The following is a 16,377-nucleotide window of genomic DNA, read 5'->3' on the forward strand; positions in this document are numbered from 1 at the left end:
GGGGATGTGGACACCTACCTCGTGGGGTTGTGAGCATCAAATGAGTGAAGCAGATAAGCCCACGGCACGTGGTGGGCACTGAGCACATGGTGCTAATGTGTGTGTTGATTTCTAAACTGAGGGCTTAGCCCCTGCTCCTGGACATAGAGGAGGTGGTCATCAGGAAATGGAGCTATCTTTGTTGAGGAGGAGGAAGCAGGGCCAAGAATATAGGCTTCTTGCCCCCTCAAATATCTCTGAGATGTAAGTCCCACTCATCTAAGAACTCATTTTGATCTTGATCCTTACAACATTGTTTTAATAATTCCCACTCTTCTTTATGCATCCTTCCCTCTATTCCCAATTCTGAGACCTGGTCCCCCTCCCGTTAATGATTTGGGAAGAGGGCGAGCCCTGTAGGCCAAGGTGGGCTGGAGGAGCCTCCAGGAGACGGGACTCGATCTATGCCCTGAATCAGGGGGAAGATTCAGATTAGTGCGGGCCAGGTATATATTGGTGGTCGGGGCTTCCGGTGGGAAGAAAGCCCAGAGGTATCGGGAGGCACACGTGTGGAGGAAAGAGCAAAGCTTTGGGTCAGGCAGACCTGAGTTCAAAGACTAGAGCCGAAGGACCTATGGCAAGTCACCAAATCCCTCTGAGCCTCAGAGTGTCTGTCTATAAAATGAATGTTAAAAGACCTGCTTTTCGGGATTATGGTGAGGATAGAGGAGGGGAACTTTTGAGGAAGAATCTGGAACGGTGTTTGGCACATTAGGTAGGATATGAAAAATAAGCACTGGGCCTTTTCCTTCATTCTGCACATGGACAAGCCCAGCTCAGGGAGGCTCCCATGTCACTCAGCAGTTCCACTGTCATAGAACCACAAACATCACAAAGCTGACAAGGGTCTGGGGGGGTGTCCCCCTTGATCCTAAGGGTTATTGAGCCTGTCCTTGCACAGGGCTCTCCCCTTCAGCATTCTTGACCCATGACTTTTCAGCCTCAGCTTGCACAGTCCCGCAGATGGGGAGCTCATGACCACATTCTGGGACAGGCTGGGCAGCTCTCATCATTATAAAGGGCTTCCTTCAGAGACCTGCCACCTTGTAATTTCCACCCACCTGTCAGAGCTCTGCCCACAGGACCTCAGAGACTCCCTAGACCCCAGAATTCACTCGTCAGCCCTCCGGAGATTTGAAGCAGTACGTGGGGAGTTAGCTGACATATGGAGAAAAGAGCCAGCAGTGGGAGGGTTTGTCCAGTTAGTGGCAGGACGGCTCTGAGGGAGAAGGGCCTGAATAGGGGAGGGGGGCTCCTGGCCTTGCGTCTCCTGCTAGGAGTCAGCATCGTGACTCCTGCCCGTCTCCTGCCGGCAGCTTCCGTCCGGTGAGAATCAAGCAGGGGTGCTGTTAAAAGTGGCCTGGAGGGCAGGCCCAGGCCAGATCTCCCCAAAGGCCCCCCCCCACCCCCCCACACCTCCCCCCTCCCCACACCCGGCCTGGCCCCTGAACTGGTCCCGCCGGTGTGGAACCCCCGGCATGCTGTCCCTGGCAGAGTGCTCAGGCACGACTTCCTCTCCTCTCGCACCGCCCTCGCCGCACCCCCCCTCCTCTGCCTGGCGCCTGAGAGCTGTTTTTCCATTCGTTGGATGCGTGTTCCATCCCGTTGTTTCTTCTTTTCTGGAGTTAAACTTTCCTGAAGACATCGTCAGCCCCAAGCCCTGCTGGTCTCAAGCGCCCCGCGTCTGTGCAGCAGTGGGAGGGAGCCCGCAGAGGGTACCGTGGCAGCACTTTGGGTGGGGCCGCTGCTCTACCGGGTGGCCCGCCCTGAAAGCCCAGTCCCTGGGCTCTGATGTCTGCGCAGCTCCAAGACTCCAGCCCGCGGAGGCCAAGGCCACTGGTACCTGCAGCTGGCCCCAGGTAAGGAAAAGCTCCTCCCTGGGGCGTGCCAGGTGACAGAGGAGCATGGCAGGGCCACCTGAGGCTGCCCAGAGGGTTTGTGCCGGGGAGAGAGGCCCCTAGCTGAGGCCCCCCACTCTGGGCAGGGCCAGTCCGACCCCACTTTTCCAGGGCCTGTCTCTTGTTCTGACTGTTGTTGGAGGAAGTCCCACCCGGGCCTGGCCGGGGGGACAGGGGCAGAAGTCTTAGAAGATGGCCTGGTCCCTCCTCTGCCCACCACCCGCCAGTGTTCAGGCAACTTGTACCCGACTTTGGGTGGTTTATGAACCCAGGGTCCCCATGGGGAGCTCATTAGGAGCCTCGAATCCAAAACGGGAAGGGGAAGAGGGAGAGGGGGATGGCTTTAACCCCTGCATCCCCAGCAATATTACAGACTCCCTTTCCCAAGGAGTCAGACTGGAGCCCCCGGGCTGTGAGTTGGGGAAGAGTCACACCCTTCCTCCTCCTCCATCTCCTGGTGCCCCACGTGGCCACCCGCTCTGCCCGGGCCCATCTGGCAGTCTTGGCAGAGGCTGCAAGGGGTGGTGGTGTAGCGAGGAGGCACAGAAGGAAATATGGGGAGGTCTCTCCAGCTTTGTTTGCTGCCACCCCATCCCTCCACTCCCCGCTGCGGACTTTTGTTTTTCAAGCCCGCAATGAGGAGAAAGTCATGGGGCCACACCCTGGCCCATCTCTTGGCTTGTGTGGGTGGAGCCTGAGAAGGGAGTTGGGGCAGAACATGGCTGTAGCCTGAGGTCATGGCCACTTCCTGGCAGGCGGCCAGCACCGCTGCAGCCCAAACCAAGGCAGAGACAGGCTCGAGATGGGCTGGTGGGCATGGCCAAGGCTTAGCCTTCACCAAAACTTTCTGTCGCTGGGAGGCTGGGTGCTTCCCGGGCCCAGGGACCTCGGTGGAACAGGGCTGCTAGGAGAGGCTGCTGGATAGGGACGGGGTTATGGGTGGGAAGGTAAAGGGGAGGTTCGTCAGGGCTCTCATGGATGGGCACAGAGCAAGGTCAGTAGGAGACTGAGAAAACGGAGGACTCAGCTTGACTCACCCTTGTCCACGTCCCAGGCCTCCTGAGCTCGTGGTCCTGTCCAGGCACCTCCATATTTGAATGGCCTCGAGTAGGGTTTATCCTCTTTAGGGCTTAGTTTCCTGATCTTTGCAGGAAGGAGAACCATCCCTCTGTGCCTCCCCTCTGGGAGCGGCCCTGAACACTCCACAGGGTGAGAGACGGAGGGTTTCACACATAGGACAATTACCAGGCATCGTTTATTCCCTTTCTTTTCCCTCCAGCATCCGTGAGGAGAGCAAGTTCCAGAACGATTTATCCTCTTTTCACGGATGGGGACACTGAGGCCCACAGGAAAGTCATGAAGTATGTTGAGAGCCAGAATCTCCTAAACCAGTCCAGAGCCTGAGGTTTCCAACATGAGAAGCTTCTTATGAACTCCACGGATGCTGCCCCAGGCTCACCACTGACTCAGGGCCCCTTCCTCCACCCCACCCTACATCACAGGGTCAAGTCCAAGTCCCTTATCCACTAGGATACCCACTCCAGCTTTTATACCCATAGGGCTAGAGGCCTTGAGGACACAAGCTCCAAAGAGTCCTATGTCCCTCAGTATCTAGGCACTACCTGGAATCCCAAGGGGAAAGCCAGTCAACATCCCACATTCCCCAGTGCCACAGGCCAGTCCTAATCTCCGCCTCAAGGGAAGCTTGTGGTACTGATCTTCAAGAACCTAGGTGTCTGAGGGAGAGAGACCTGAGCTAGAATCTCAGCTCTGCTACTTACATGTGACCCTGGCAAGCCACTCACCCTCAGGAAGCCTCCACCTCCTCTACACACACGGGGGATGTGACAGCTCAGTGCAGGATCTCGAAGATGGGCAACCAAGGGGTGGAAAGCAACTGATGCAGAGTAGGAGCTCAGTGAACAGTGGCTGCCGTCATTCTTCCCGTCTCCATCCTTTCTCACCAGCCAGGCCTCAATCCTTGTTCTCAGAAGCAAACATTTATCAGTCATCTACTGTTCCACAGGAAGCGCCAGGCCGGCCACTGTAGCGGATAAACAGCAAGGCTGTGCCCTGCCTTCGGGTGCCCACCGGCCTGAGCTCCTTCCTCGTGCCACCAGGAACCATCGATCCCGGTCTCCTCCTGCCTCCACCCCTGCCGTCGGTCCCCCGGTCGACCTGTCACCATGGCAGCCCTGATCGCAGAGAACTTCCGCTTCCTATCACTCTTCTTTAAGAGCAAGGATGTGATGATTTTCAACGGGTTGGTGGCTCTGGGCACCGTGGGCAGCCAGGAACTGTTCTCTGTGGTGGCTTTCCACTGCCCTTGCTCGCCAGCCCGGAACTACCTGTACGGGCTGACAGCCATCGGTGTGCCCGCCCTGGCGCTCTTCCTCATTGGCGTCATCCTCAACAACCACACGTGGAACCTAGTTGCTGAGTGCCAGTACCGGAGGACCAAGAACTGCTCGGCTGCCCCCAACTTCCTCCTCCTTAGCTCCATCCTGGGCCGTGCAGCCGTGGCCCCCGTCACCTGGTCTGTCATCTCCCTGCTGCGCGGTGAGGCCTATGTCTGCGCTCTCAGCGAGTTCGTGGACCCTTCTTCACTCACAGCCAGGGAAGAGGGCTTCCCACCAGCCCACACCACAGAAATCCTCGCCAGGTTCCCTTGTGGGGAGGGCCCTGCCAACCTGTCAGGCTTCCGGGAGGAGGTCAGTCGCAGGCTCAAGTACGAGTCCCAGGTAAGGCCGTGTAAAAGGAGGCACCTCTCCTTTCCTCCCTGGGTGGTGGCTGGAGGGGAAGTGCCAGGATGGCCCAGCGTTAAAGCCAGAGTTGGTCCTCAGGGCTGAGGTCTCCAGGAAAGCACTAGATTATCAGTGTCAGTTATCAGAGCTGGGTAATCATGGGTTAGTGCTTGGTGGGGCAATTCCAGTCCCAAATAAGAGTTTTAAACATTAAAAGAAACATTCTTCTGGCTCAGAGCCTCGATCCTAGTCGCAGATTAAACCCCTCACTCCAGCCAGAGTGAGCATGAACCTCTGCAAGCTTATGAAAAGTTTGCTGTTAGCCATGAGTTGATAATGAAGTGTGGCTGGCTCTGGGGACGAGCATGTTCCCACCCTGGGAAGGACCCTGGCCCAGCACTGAGTCGGCCTCGAGTATTGCTGACATAAGGGGAGTGCCTAGAGCCAGGAAGGGGAGTCGAAGCAGGAAGCAGCAGCTGCTGCCGGGATCCTAGCTTTGGCCTTGGCTTAGTTCTGAAGCAGCGGAGGTTGGTCAGGGGAGAGACAGCCCAGGGCAGAGACCAGGGCAGAAGCAGAAAAATAGCTGGAAATGTTCACCTGGAGAAGCAGGGGGTGAGGGGGAGAGCGGAAAGAGCACAAGATTTTCTAAAAGGTTTCTCAGGTACATAAGAAACACAAGCAGACAGAGAGGCAGGGCTGGAGACAGCACTGAATGAGATGGAAAATGGTAGACGGAGAAAAAAAATTTACTTGATGATGATCAAATGCCCACAGATCTCCGTACAGCATGGAATGGGGAGGGGAAGATGACCTTGAGGGTCCTAGCCCTCGAGAGGCTCACACACAAGTATTTGAGACCAGCACACGAGTAGACTTCAAAACGAGGCAAAGAACAATGTGTAAGAGGAACCAGGTCATGAGGGACTCAGAGAAGGCAAGATTGCTCCCAGAGGTGCCTTTGCAGGCTTCCTGGAGGTGGCCTCTGGGCTGAGCCTGGCAGTTTGAGCTGGATTTTGATGGGCTGAGATGCCAGGGAGGGACGGCCTTAGGGCTGCAGGAATGGCAGCAGAAAATGCAGGAGGCAAAGTCTAAGAACAGAGCAAGCGTGAGTTCCAGGGAGGACAAAGAGGTAGAATCACAGCCAGAAGGGCCTGCTTCCCTTACAGAAGCAGAAGCTGCGGCCAGGCAAGTGCCAGAGCCAGGTCTCCGGGGGTTCTCAGGCCCAGGTTCGGCCCAGCCCACCGGCTCCGACCAGTGTCTTCTTCCTGGGGCGGGTCGGGGTCAGGCAGCTCCTTGACTCTCCTCAACCCTGACCCTTCTCTGGCCAGCTCTTCGGGTGGCTGCTCATCGGCGTGGTGGCCATCCTGGTGTTCCTGACCAAGTGCCTCAAGCATTACTGCTCCCCGCTCAGCTACCGCCAGGAGGCCTACTGGGCGCAGTACCGCTCCAACGAGGACCAGCTCTTCCAGCGCACGGCCGAGGTGCACTCGCGGGTGCTGGCTGCCAACAATGTGCGACGCTTCTTTGGCTTCGTGGCCCTCAACAAGGACGATGAGGAGCTGGTTGCCAAGTTCCCAGTGGAAGGCACACAGCCGCGGCCACAGTGGAACGCCATCACCGGCGTCTATTTGTATCGCGAGAACCAGGGCCTCCCACTCTACAGCCGCCTGCACAAGTGGGCCCAGGGTCTGGTGGGCAACGGCAGGGCCCAGGACAACATAGAGATGGCCCTGCTCCCCTCCTAAGGGGCCTGTTCCCATGCTCTTTGCAAATGACAGTACTTGGTCCCAAATTGAACCCCACTGCCTGCTCACATCAACATCTGAAGACTTTTTTTTTTTTGAGGAAGATTAGCCCTGAGCTAACTAGTGCCAGTCCTCCTCTTTTTGCTGAGGAAGGCTGGCCCTGAGCTAACATCCATGCCCACCTTCCTTTACTTTACATGTGGGACGCCTGCCACAGCATGGCTTGCCAAGTGGTGCCATGTCCGCACCCGGGATCCAAACCAGTGAACCCCGGGCCGCCGAGAAGCAGAACGTGTGAACTTAACCACTGCACCACCGGGCAGGCCCTGAGATTTTTTTTTTTAACCACAGCTTTTTGGGGAAACAGGCCAGGTGAAAGGAACACAAAGTAACCTGGGGTGCGGAGGAGAAAGGTAGCAGACCACGTGGTCAGCTCAGACAGGAAGGCTCTCAGACCTGAAGAAACCCCTCTCCTGTTGCCACCAGCCACTTGGTCAACAGCTTTGGAGAAGAGACCCTTTCCCAGAACTGGTCCTTAATTAACTACGATGTGGATGACCTTTTGCTGGTGGGACTCCAAGGCTGGGAAGACCGGCCAGCAGAGCCAGGTGACAATGAAACTCACCAGTAGGCTCCTTGTATAGGATATTGTGCAGTTAATTTGTGTGTAATTGCATATGGACAGCGCTGCTCTGGTGCCCTCCAAGGTATGCCTCTAGTTTTCCTTTGTATATTTGAATTTTTGATAAAGTTTTTCTTGGTATAAAGGATGATCTTGCTGTCTGCATGATCGGGTGGGCCAAGACACAGCAGGCTGGGGGTCATGGGACAGGCCCAAATCCCATCCTGTGTGGAAGCAAAAGGGACTGAGACTCTGGGCAAGTCTGGATGGGAGGGCAGGGGTGCAGGGAGAGCCGGGTGCTCCTTCCCACACGTGGGAAGGCCCTGGGGCCCATGATCTCTTCGCAATTGCATCCCATTATCTGATTTGATCTGGGAGACAGATAGAGCTTGGCCCTTCTCAGAGGGAAGCTCAGCTTAAATTTCAAGAGCCGGGAGATCGTGCACTCAGTAGGGCAGACCAGCTCTTGTAACCTAGTGCCGATGACCAGGAACCAGGCCGGTCCCAGCTTTGCCTCCCTCCCACGCCCATCCTTGCCCTGATCACCTCCACCACCTCCAAAACTGGAGAGGCCCTCCCTTGCCCCTGTCCTGCTTCCTGGCTTACAACGCAGTCATTTCCCAGGGAAAAGCTCTCCAGCCCTCAGGACATTTAAAGCTCTGCTAAAGAAAATGTTTAATTCCCTCAAGACCAAGCCAAAAAAGCACTGGCTTCAACAACTAACTGGGTCTGTGCTGGCCTCCAGGGACTCTGGAACATACTGGAGAGAGACCATCTTCCTGGGAATTTTACAAGGGTCACAGGGAGGTGTGGGTATGGTGGGTCCATCATGTCCCCTCTCCCTCAGGACTCAAGAACCACCACCAAGCCAGTCGATGCCCTCTGCCCAGCAACCTCTCCCCAGAGGAGCTACAAGGAGACACAGAGAAACCGTGTCTCTCCCCAAAGCCACACAGCACATTGGTCTAGGTCCTCCCTGAGCCTCCTCCCTGCCAGGCCTGGCAGCAGCACCCAACACTTACGCTCTCGTTTAATCCACAGAACCAGCCTTCAAGGTAGGACTTTTTAACCCCATTTCACAAATGAGGCACCCAATTTGGAGAGGTGGGTAGTCTGGCCCTGGTGGGCCTGGGAGGAGACATCACCAGGTGGTTTAAGCCAATACCTGTGGCTTTCCTCTCAGGCGCTCAGGTTCCCCAATTTTCCTTTCTGGGCTCCACCTCTGTCCTCCTGTCCCAGCCTCACAGCCTCCACAAAAGGGCACAAGGTGCCAGCTGAGCTGAGGCTGAGGGAATGCCCAGAGACTCCAAGATCCAGGGCAGGGGGTCCGCTCCCTGGACCCTGCTGACCCCCTTCTGGCTGGACCAAGAGCCTACCAGGGCCAAAGTGGGATCCTGACCTCACAAGGCTCAGGAGTCAGCCCTCCATTCCTGTTCCCCAGGGAACTGCCATGGAGAGACCCTCAAGTCTTCTGGGAGTCCAGGAGCCTGTTGCCTGCAACCACTGAGCAGCCTCAGACAAGAAAAAAGATGGAATAAATTGATACTTAAAACAAGCAAAAACTAACTACAAGAAATCTCAAGTTCTTTTTTATCCTAACAGGATTACCCCAAGGGTGCTGCAGAAAAAGCAGCACTTAAATAGAGTCCTCAGGCACCACAGTTTTTCAACTGCCCCGGCGCCTGAGGTTCCGCCGGGCGGGCCCGCTGCTGACGGTGGCCGTCCGGAGCCCGCCTGCCACTAGTCCTCCAACACGGAGCTCTTGGCCTCCACGTACTCCAGGGCCTTCGCCTTGACTGCCTGCACATCCTTCTCAGTGCCGTGCTGCTTCTCGTAGTCCAGGTAGCGCTTGAAGAAGAATTTCATTCGCTTGGGGGCCAGGCTCAGGTGAATGACCCGCTCGAAGATGTCCCTGTGAGGAAGAGCAGGCAGCATCTGCCTCCTGGGCCCTGGACACACGATTCCCGCTAACCTTCCCCCACTTGCTTTCTGGCTCCGGAGCCAGGGACTCTGCTAGCCAGCACTCCCACTTCTATCTTTATTTTTATTACCGTTATAAACTCCCAGCATGAGCATGGGGAGAGAAACACCACCCTCACCTTCCAGATGAGCAGACAGACACCCACAGGTGCTAAAGGACTTACTGGCCTGAAGTCACACAGGGAATCAAGACAAAGCTACTAAGATAGGGGGACACAGTGAGGTACGGATCTGTGAGAAAAGCCCTGCTTAAAACTCACTGATGGATTTGGGCGAGGCACTAGTTCTTTCTGGACTCAGTCTACCCATCTCTAATCCCCCCCACCTTGTGGGGACGCTGGTGGACAGCACCGGGATAAGGCCTGTGAACACTCTCTACAACGAGAGCCGGCACAGGGTTAATCAGGAGGGAAACCCAAGCCTCCTGGCTCCCAGGCCAGGGCCAGCCACCTCCCACCCAAGGTGCCACACACAGACGGGAGGCTGGCCCCTGAGGCAGAAAAAGAAGGTGGAAAAGTGAATGCCATAGGACGTGTTACGTCATGTCAAAGCTGTTTTTCCAGATAGAGGAAGAGAACTGGGGAGGCTGGGAGCTTCTGTGGGGCTAAACCTCATCTGCTTGGCCCATGTCCCTAACCCCTCACAGGGAATTGAGCCCTGGTCTGTTTTCCCCTCTCACCGGACTTCCTTCTGGCTGCCATGCTTGATGATCATGTCGATGTAGACCGACCAGACATCCGTGCGCTTTGGGTAGGTGCTTAGCATGTTCTCAAAAATGGCTTTGGCCCGCTCTGCATCCCCCAGCTGGAACTCAAGCTGGGCAAACTTGGCAATCACATCCACGTCTGCAGGGAGGGGACACACAAAGCAGACAGACTCGTCGCCACAAGAGAATGTGCTGCAGGGACACTCACACTCACGACTCCCTATTCGTGGGTCCCAAGACCTTGGTGATGACAAGAGGGACAGTGGGGTCGGTTTAGGGCCAAATACACAGCTGGGCTCTGATCTACAACTCCCACTGCAGACACTCTACTCTCTGGGCCCAGAAAGGGGAGTGGGACAGGGACAACAGAGTTAATGCTAATTGCTTTTTGTTCCTCCATCTTTGGAGCTTAGCATTTTAAATGCAAAAAGCATTATGTTCATGAGCATATAATCAACAGAGAGAGAGCTATGTACCCTCCACAAGGCTTTCCTAATACCCGCCTCAGACAAGAAGACCTCCAATCCCTGTGACCAGATAAGAGAGCCTAACGTGTTCAGGAATGGGCCAGTAGGAGGGAGTGAGCACTCACGCTCTTTAACGGGCAGGCACTCGAGGGCTCGCTGCATCACACGGTGACTGGCCCCAGCCTGGCCCCTCCGCAGAAGAAAGGCACCATATTTGATCCAGACAGCTTTCTCCTGCCGGAAACGCTTCAGCATCCGATTGTAGAGTTCACCAGCTTCCTGTGGGAAAGACGAGGTAAGGTGAGATGATACGACAGAGGCAGCAACAATAGAGACAAGCAGCTATGCTTGTGGGAAGTTAGACTTGGGCTCACAGACTCCAGTCACTGAGTAGGCCCAACTCTAGAAGCTGGAGGGAGCAGGCAGGCTCAGAGAGATGAGGAGAGCACACGAGGAGGCCTGACACGATGGGGAGGCTCTCAACTAATCCTGTGCCCGTAAGGAGGCCCTAAGACTAGACGAGAGAATGACAAGTGAGTACAGGAGAGATGGAAAGGGGACACTGGGCTGAGATGTCACCTTCTGTCTGTAACACCCCTGTCAGCAGCCCAAAGGATACACACCAGGGGCCCAGTGTCCCTTCATTTCTCTCATCTTCACCCCACGTTCCTAAAGCACAGGTGGGGAGAAATGACTTCTCCCACTTGGAAGATGAGCAAGTTAGGGCCCAGATGTCACGGAGCAGGACTGGATCCAGAATGTGGGGCTCTTCCCAGATGCCTCTATGACTCCCAGGAGTTAGTTTCGAGTGGCTGAGGACCCCCTGGCAGCAGGCCACCTGGCCCAGACTCCTACCTGGAATTTCTCTGACTTGGTGTAGATGTCAGCCAGGTGGAGAAAGACCTTGAGAGGCTCGTTGTACTGCACGGCCCGCTCGAAGACCTTGGTCAGTGACTCCTGAGAGCCGTACATGTTTTCTAGGTTCAGCAGTGCCACCCACACGTTCAGCTTCTCCTGCTCCTCTCTAGAGGGAGAGCAGGCAGCCCATGAGCTCCACCATCTCAGCCCAACGAGCCCCCGACGCCCATCTGGGCATGTTGACTGAAGGTACTTCTTCCTCCCCAAGCTCCATCCTGTCCTCAGTTCCCACCCCAAGTGCTCGTACTAAGAGACCACGTTCCCTGCAGCTCACACAGAAGCAGGAACCCCGCCCCCTCCACTACTGGGTCTGGGGCTCCCCTTGTTTCTGCCTCCATTCCCAGGAAGGAAGCCTATCAAATGTTAAACTGGCCTGAGGGTGGGCTGGAAGGAGCAGAACCTCTGGTGTGCTTCTCTCCCCACACTAAGAGAATGAAGCAAAGGATCGCCATCCTCTTCCCTAGCCTTCAGGAAACTCACTCCACTCTCTGCCTGGAAATGGCCACCTACAGGGTTTTCACCCAGGTGTGTGCAGAGATGTTTCCCTGTTCTAGTTGTGCTCTAAGTTGGACACCTTATTTAGTGTAGGGACTCTGGTAAATGTTACCCTTAGCTATTTCAGTGAAGAGGACTATAAATTATAAACGAGCAGATCTGTTTCACAGATGGCCCCTCTAGGAGAGAAAGCCTGGGAACCCAGGGGCCCCTGGTGGCAGCCTCTGAAACTGCTGTCAGCCTGCCGAGGAGGAAATGACCCATAGGCAGCAAGCCCTGCAACCTGGGGAGACACGGCCCTCCCTGTCGAAAGGGCCCTCCCTACGGTGGGTGCAAAGCCGAGACCTGAAGGAAATAGTCTTGAGAGCCCTCTCAGCCACAGCCCGGGCCTTCTCGATCTCCGTGGCCTGCAGGTGGAAGGCCATGTACTGCAGCCACAGGATGGAGCTGTTGGGGGAGCTCAGCACGAGTCGGTCAAAATCATCTGCTGACTCTGGCTGTCGCCCGGGATCCATCAGGGCCTCCTCGATGCGGGACAGCTCTTTCTCTGCCTTCTGCTTCTCCAATTCCCTTTCCTTCTTGCTTTTCTTCTTCTGCTGGGGAAGGAAGAAAAACAAGTGAGCAATCTGCTCCTCAGACCCTGGGGAGGTCTGTGGCAGAGACCATGAGTGGGCAGGGCAGTCCACGAGCTCTATAAATACTTCTTGGCCTGAGATCGCCCCACCCACTGCAAGAGACACCCAGGCTCGGACAGAGCACAGGGACTGGCACCAAGGGGTCCCTGCACAAAGGACAAAGCCCTGCAAAATACGACACCATGGATTGCTGTGGCTTCTCGTCCTCCTCGCTGTCGGAGCTCTCTCCTCGAAGTGGCAAGGCCGGGGTCAGAGAGTCTAGCCCCACATCCCAAACAAAGCCAGAAGACAGCTGCAGCCGGGGCACTTCTGCTGGCCTGGTCGGCTTCCCCTGGAGGATCACAGAGGCATGTGAGGAAGGCACTCCTGTTCCCCAGCTCCGTCCCACCTGGAGCAGGGACCCCCACCATGCCCGGACACCTTTCCGCTCCTCCCAGGGCCAGGCCAGGTCCCGGTCCACTGGGGAAACTTTATAGTAGTGACAGAAAAGCTTTCTTTGTAAATAAGTTCATTTAGGTAACAAAGTTTCAGAATAGGTATGTGTGCATATACACATCTACACACGTGTATAAAATAAGAGTAGAGCCAGGACAGAGATATGACAAACGTTCTGAAGGTGGCAGGGCCGTGAGTCCCTCAAGTCTGGGAAGTCCTTCCATACCCAGTTCCCTCAGTTCAAGTAGAACTGCTCTCCTTTCTTCAGAGGGGGACAGAGGCACAGAAAGGCCAGGCCCCCTCTATCTGCCCACCCCACTACTTAATTCTGCTCCAGCCAGTAACACTGATTAGAGTTTATCTTATGCAGCCCACTCTATGGGTAAGACGGGGTCCCTGTCCTCAGGGAGCCGATGACCAACTGAAGAAACTAGTAGCCTCACTTTTCCTATTTTATAGGAAATGAGAGAGAAGAGGATGGTGCCGAAGACAGCCCAGCTCCAAGGCAGGCGACCGAGGACTTCCCTCCCCAGAGCTGCCTTCTCTCCCCGAGCAGGTGTGGTCCCTCACCTTGGGCAGCACACTTGTCTCTTCTATCTCCTCTTCTCCTTCCCGATAATACACCTCGACACCACTGTCGTCTCCCTCTGATGGAGCGGCTTTCTTTTGCTTCTTGTTCACTCTCTCCTGAGATGACAGGTGGGGAAAAATGCCAAGCCACCCTCCTTGCCCAGGAGCACCTCCGGTGGCCCAGGGCAATGCCATCCCTGGCCCCTCCTGGCACCACCCAGTGCCTGGCCTCCAAACTCACGCTGCTGTCAGTCCAAGAGAAGGCTAGGCCGCTGCCTGGCCGAGTTTTGAAGGGCTCTGCTTTTCACAAGAGGCGAGGCCACCCTCCCTGAGGGACGTACCTGTCCACTTCCAGACTCCAGGCGCAGCCGCTTGCCCTGCTTCTTCGCTTGTGGTTTCTGGGGCTCTTTCTTCTTGCTGGATAGCTGCGCCTCCTCCTGCCCCTTCTGGCTCCTCTTCTCTTTCCTTTTCTGATTCTTCTTCCTCTCCTCCTCTCCTTCGCGGTCTACCTCTGCCTCTATTCTCCTCTCCTCTGGCTTCAGAAGCAGCAGTCCTAGGGAGGCGGGAAACACGTCCGGCTTCCCAGTGTCACCCGGGAGGAACGACAGCTCTACCAGGTTCTTCTGGTGGTTCAGGCTACGACAGGGAGAGAGGGAGGTGGACAATGAAGACGACAGACTACAGGCACCGCAAGCAGCTTGGGCCTTTCTCTCCTGATCAGCCCAGAATTTTCTGGGCCCTGCCCCACTTGCCTTGGAATCCACTCGGTATTCTTAGGAATGGTTTGTACATTTTACCATGCTGAGCAGAAAAATAGAGGGGGTGGTCGTGATGGTCCCCTGCTTTGTCCCCAACAACAGGTGCCTATGCAGAAAGTCTCCACATTTGCTTTTAGGAGCTTAGGTAGAAGGCTCCAAACAAAGGGATTTCATTTATCTGAACATTGCATTCACCACTATGCCTACAGTTTACCTCTAAATCTCCTCCCCGGGGCTCCCAGACAAAGGGTGAGAGACAGAAGGAAAGAGAGCTAAGGCACCTACCTCAGGACCTTGGCTGTGAGCAGCTTCCCTTCGGGGAGGTGTCTGTTATAAAGGGCTTTCTCGGTCGGGCTGTACTGGGAGACATGCGGGTACTGGGCCAAACCCACAACTGAGGGGCCAAGGCTGACAAGAGAGAGACAAGGGTCCTAGGGTCACAAATACAACAACAGAGTAACAGAGTCACAGCCAAGCCTAGGGTCTCTACTTTCCCAGACACCCAAGTTGTGACAAGGATTTAAACAGACGTAAGTTCCTGGCATTCAACAAGATCAAGAGGGCTTTGTAAACTGGAAAAAATTATCAAGCCTAATGAAGACATGATTGAAGGCTATTTCCTCCCCGCCCACCGCACATGTGAGCATCAGTGTATAAATCACCAACTGCTAGAAAGACAAGAAGAAAACGAGGAAACGTGATTATAGCAGGGAAGGGTGTAAGATCTGGTGGCTGTGACCACCACGTGATTTCACAGGACATTTACAAATCATGATCATGGACATGACATACTCTTTGTCGAAAACACCAAACAAGAATAATTCAACACTTTTTTTAAAGTATAAAAAAACTTGGAATTTCAACTCAACAAGAAACAACCCAATCAAAAAATGGGCAGGGGACATGAACAGACATTTCTCCAAAGAAGATATACGGATAGCCAATAGGCACATGAAAAAATGTTCATCACTGATCATCAGGGAAATGCAAATCAAAACTACACTAGGATATCACCTTATACCCATTAGAATGGCTAAAATAACCAAGACAAAAAATAAATGTTGGAGAGGTTGTGGAGAAAAAGGAACCCTCATACTCTGCTGGTGGGAATGCAAACTGGTGCAGCCACTATGGAAAACAGTATGAAGAGTTCTCAAAAAATTAAAAACAGAAATACCATATGACCCAGCCATCCCACTACTGGGTACCTAGCCAAAGACCTTGAAATCAGCAATTCAAAGAGACCCATGCACCCCTATGTTCACTGCAGCATTATTCACAATAGCCAAGAAGTGGAAGCAACCTAACTGCCCATTGACTAATGACCGGATAAAGAAAATATGGTATATATACACAATGGAATACTACTCAGCCATTAAAAAAAAGGATAAAATTGTCCCATTGACAACAACATGGATGGACCTTGAGGGTATTATGTTAAGTAAAGTAAGCCAGACAGAGAAAGACAATCTCTGTATGACTCCACTCATATGTGGAAGATAAAGAAACACATGGACAAAGAGAACAGATTAGTAGTTACCAGGGGAAAGGGGAGTGACAGGCAGGCACAAAGGATGAAGTGGTGCACCTACAATATGACTTACAAATAATAATGTAAAACTGAAATTTTACAAGGTTGTAAACTATCATAACCCCAATAAAAAATAAAATAGAAAAAAAAACCCCAACAACTTGGAATTTAAAAAACTGAGGGGAATTCAGGCTCTCCTTCCTTCATATTCCGTTCAGAGAAGCTGACTGAGGGATGCAGTGGACCACAACAGGACGGGCCCAGGAGGGCACTCCGTCTGGCCCTGTCCCCAGGCCCCACCTCACTCACCCAAAGAGCACACCGTGCGGCTGGACGGACTTCACATAGCCCCTCAGCAGCTGCCCTTCCCGAATGTCCTTCAGGGAGTTAATCTCAGGATCTGCTATTTTGCTTTTTGTCTCCGGGTTTGTCCTAAAGGAATAAAAGGCTTACATACACAGATACCGATCCCCTTTTCCCCACTCTCACCCCCAGCTCACCTGGGATAATCAAAGTTTGTTTGTAAATATATGACTCTGGCCCTGTCAGTAGGATGCAACGTTTAGAGCCCAGCCCTACTCTCTCGTGAAGTCCTGTCAGCCGGGAACACGTGTCTGTGAGCTGGGTATGCAGAAACAGTGAGAGGCTGACGGAGCCAGAGGGAGGCCAAACCTAAAGCGCTGGCCTCATAAACAGCCATTTCTGACCAGGGCACAAGTTGACCTCAGGCCAATCCACTCCATGACACATTTACCCCTCCTGTGGAAGCCAATCATCTCCCCTCACCAGGGCCACTGTCTGTCAACCTAGAACACCGACATTTGGACATCGAAC

General features: G+C 54.3%; 2 protein-coding genes across 12 annotated transcripts in view; one reads left to right on the plus strand and one right to left on the minus strand.

The window, feature by feature from the left end:
- The first annotated feature begins 934 nt into the window (after positions 1-934).
- CALHM2 (calcium homeostasis modulator family member 2) lies at positions 935-8,610 on the plus strand. Of its 8 annotated transcripts, none has more exons than XR_011522225.1 (5): positions 935-1,898; positions 3,217-4,678; positions 6,010-7,133; positions 7,896-8,103; positions 8,490-8,610. XR_011522225.1 is itself a non-coding variant. In XM_008542571.2 (4 exons), exons 3-4 carry the CDS (start codon positions 4,124-4,126, stop codon positions 6,424-6,426), a joined length of 972 nt encoding a protein of 323 aa, XP_008540793.2. In that variant the 5' UTR covers positions 1,568-1,898; positions 3,217-3,298; positions 3,964-4,123; the 3' UTR covers positions 6,427-7,193. The 8 variants fall into 8 exon arrangements, 3 of the variants coding, with proteins under 3 accessions (XP_008540792.2, XP_008540793.2, XP_008540794.2); XR_011522228.1 differs by having other exon boundaries at positions 1,593-1,898; positions 3,964-4,678; XR_011522224.1 differs by having other exon boundaries at positions 7,896-8,610.
- A 5-nt stretch (positions 8,611-8,615) lies between these two features.
- PDCD11 (programmed cell death 11) overlaps positions 8,616-16,377 on the minus strand; it is a 43,953-nt gene continuing 36,191 nt past the window's right edge. For 2 of the 4 annotated variants that reach the window (XM_008542573.2, XM_008542574.2), the window contains exons 27-36: positions 15,853-15,975; positions 14,298-14,420; positions 13,596-13,890; positions 13,255-13,371; positions 12,431-12,580; positions 11,960-12,210; positions 11,057-11,225; positions 10,327-10,480; positions 9,708-9,873; positions 8,616-8,960 (exon numbers count right to left, since the gene is read on the minus strand). In XM_008542573.2, the coding sequence (XP_008540795.1) occupies positions 8,789-8,960; positions 9,708-9,873; positions 10,327-10,480; positions 11,057-11,225; positions 11,960-12,210; positions 12,431-12,580; positions 13,255-13,371; positions 13,596-13,890; positions 14,298-14,420; positions 15,853-15,975 (1,720 nt within the window). In that variant the 3' untranslated portion in view covers positions 8,616-8,788. The remainder of the gene's footprint in view (positions 8,961-9,707; positions 9,874-10,326; positions 10,481-11,056; positions 11,226-11,959; positions 12,211-12,430; positions 12,581-13,254; positions 13,372-13,595; positions 13,891-14,297; positions 14,421-15,852; positions 15,976-16,377) is intronic. The other 2 variants (XM_008542575.2, XM_070633616.1) reach the window with 1 other exon arrangement.

This window comes from Equus przewalskii, chromosome 1 (assembly GCF_037783145.1).
Source record: "Equus przewalskii isolate Varuska chromosome 1, EquPr2, whole genome shotgun sequence".
In the NCBI taxonomy this organism is placed as follows: Eukaryota; Metazoa; Chordata; class Mammalia; order Perissodactyla; family Equidae; genus Equus; species Equus przewalskii.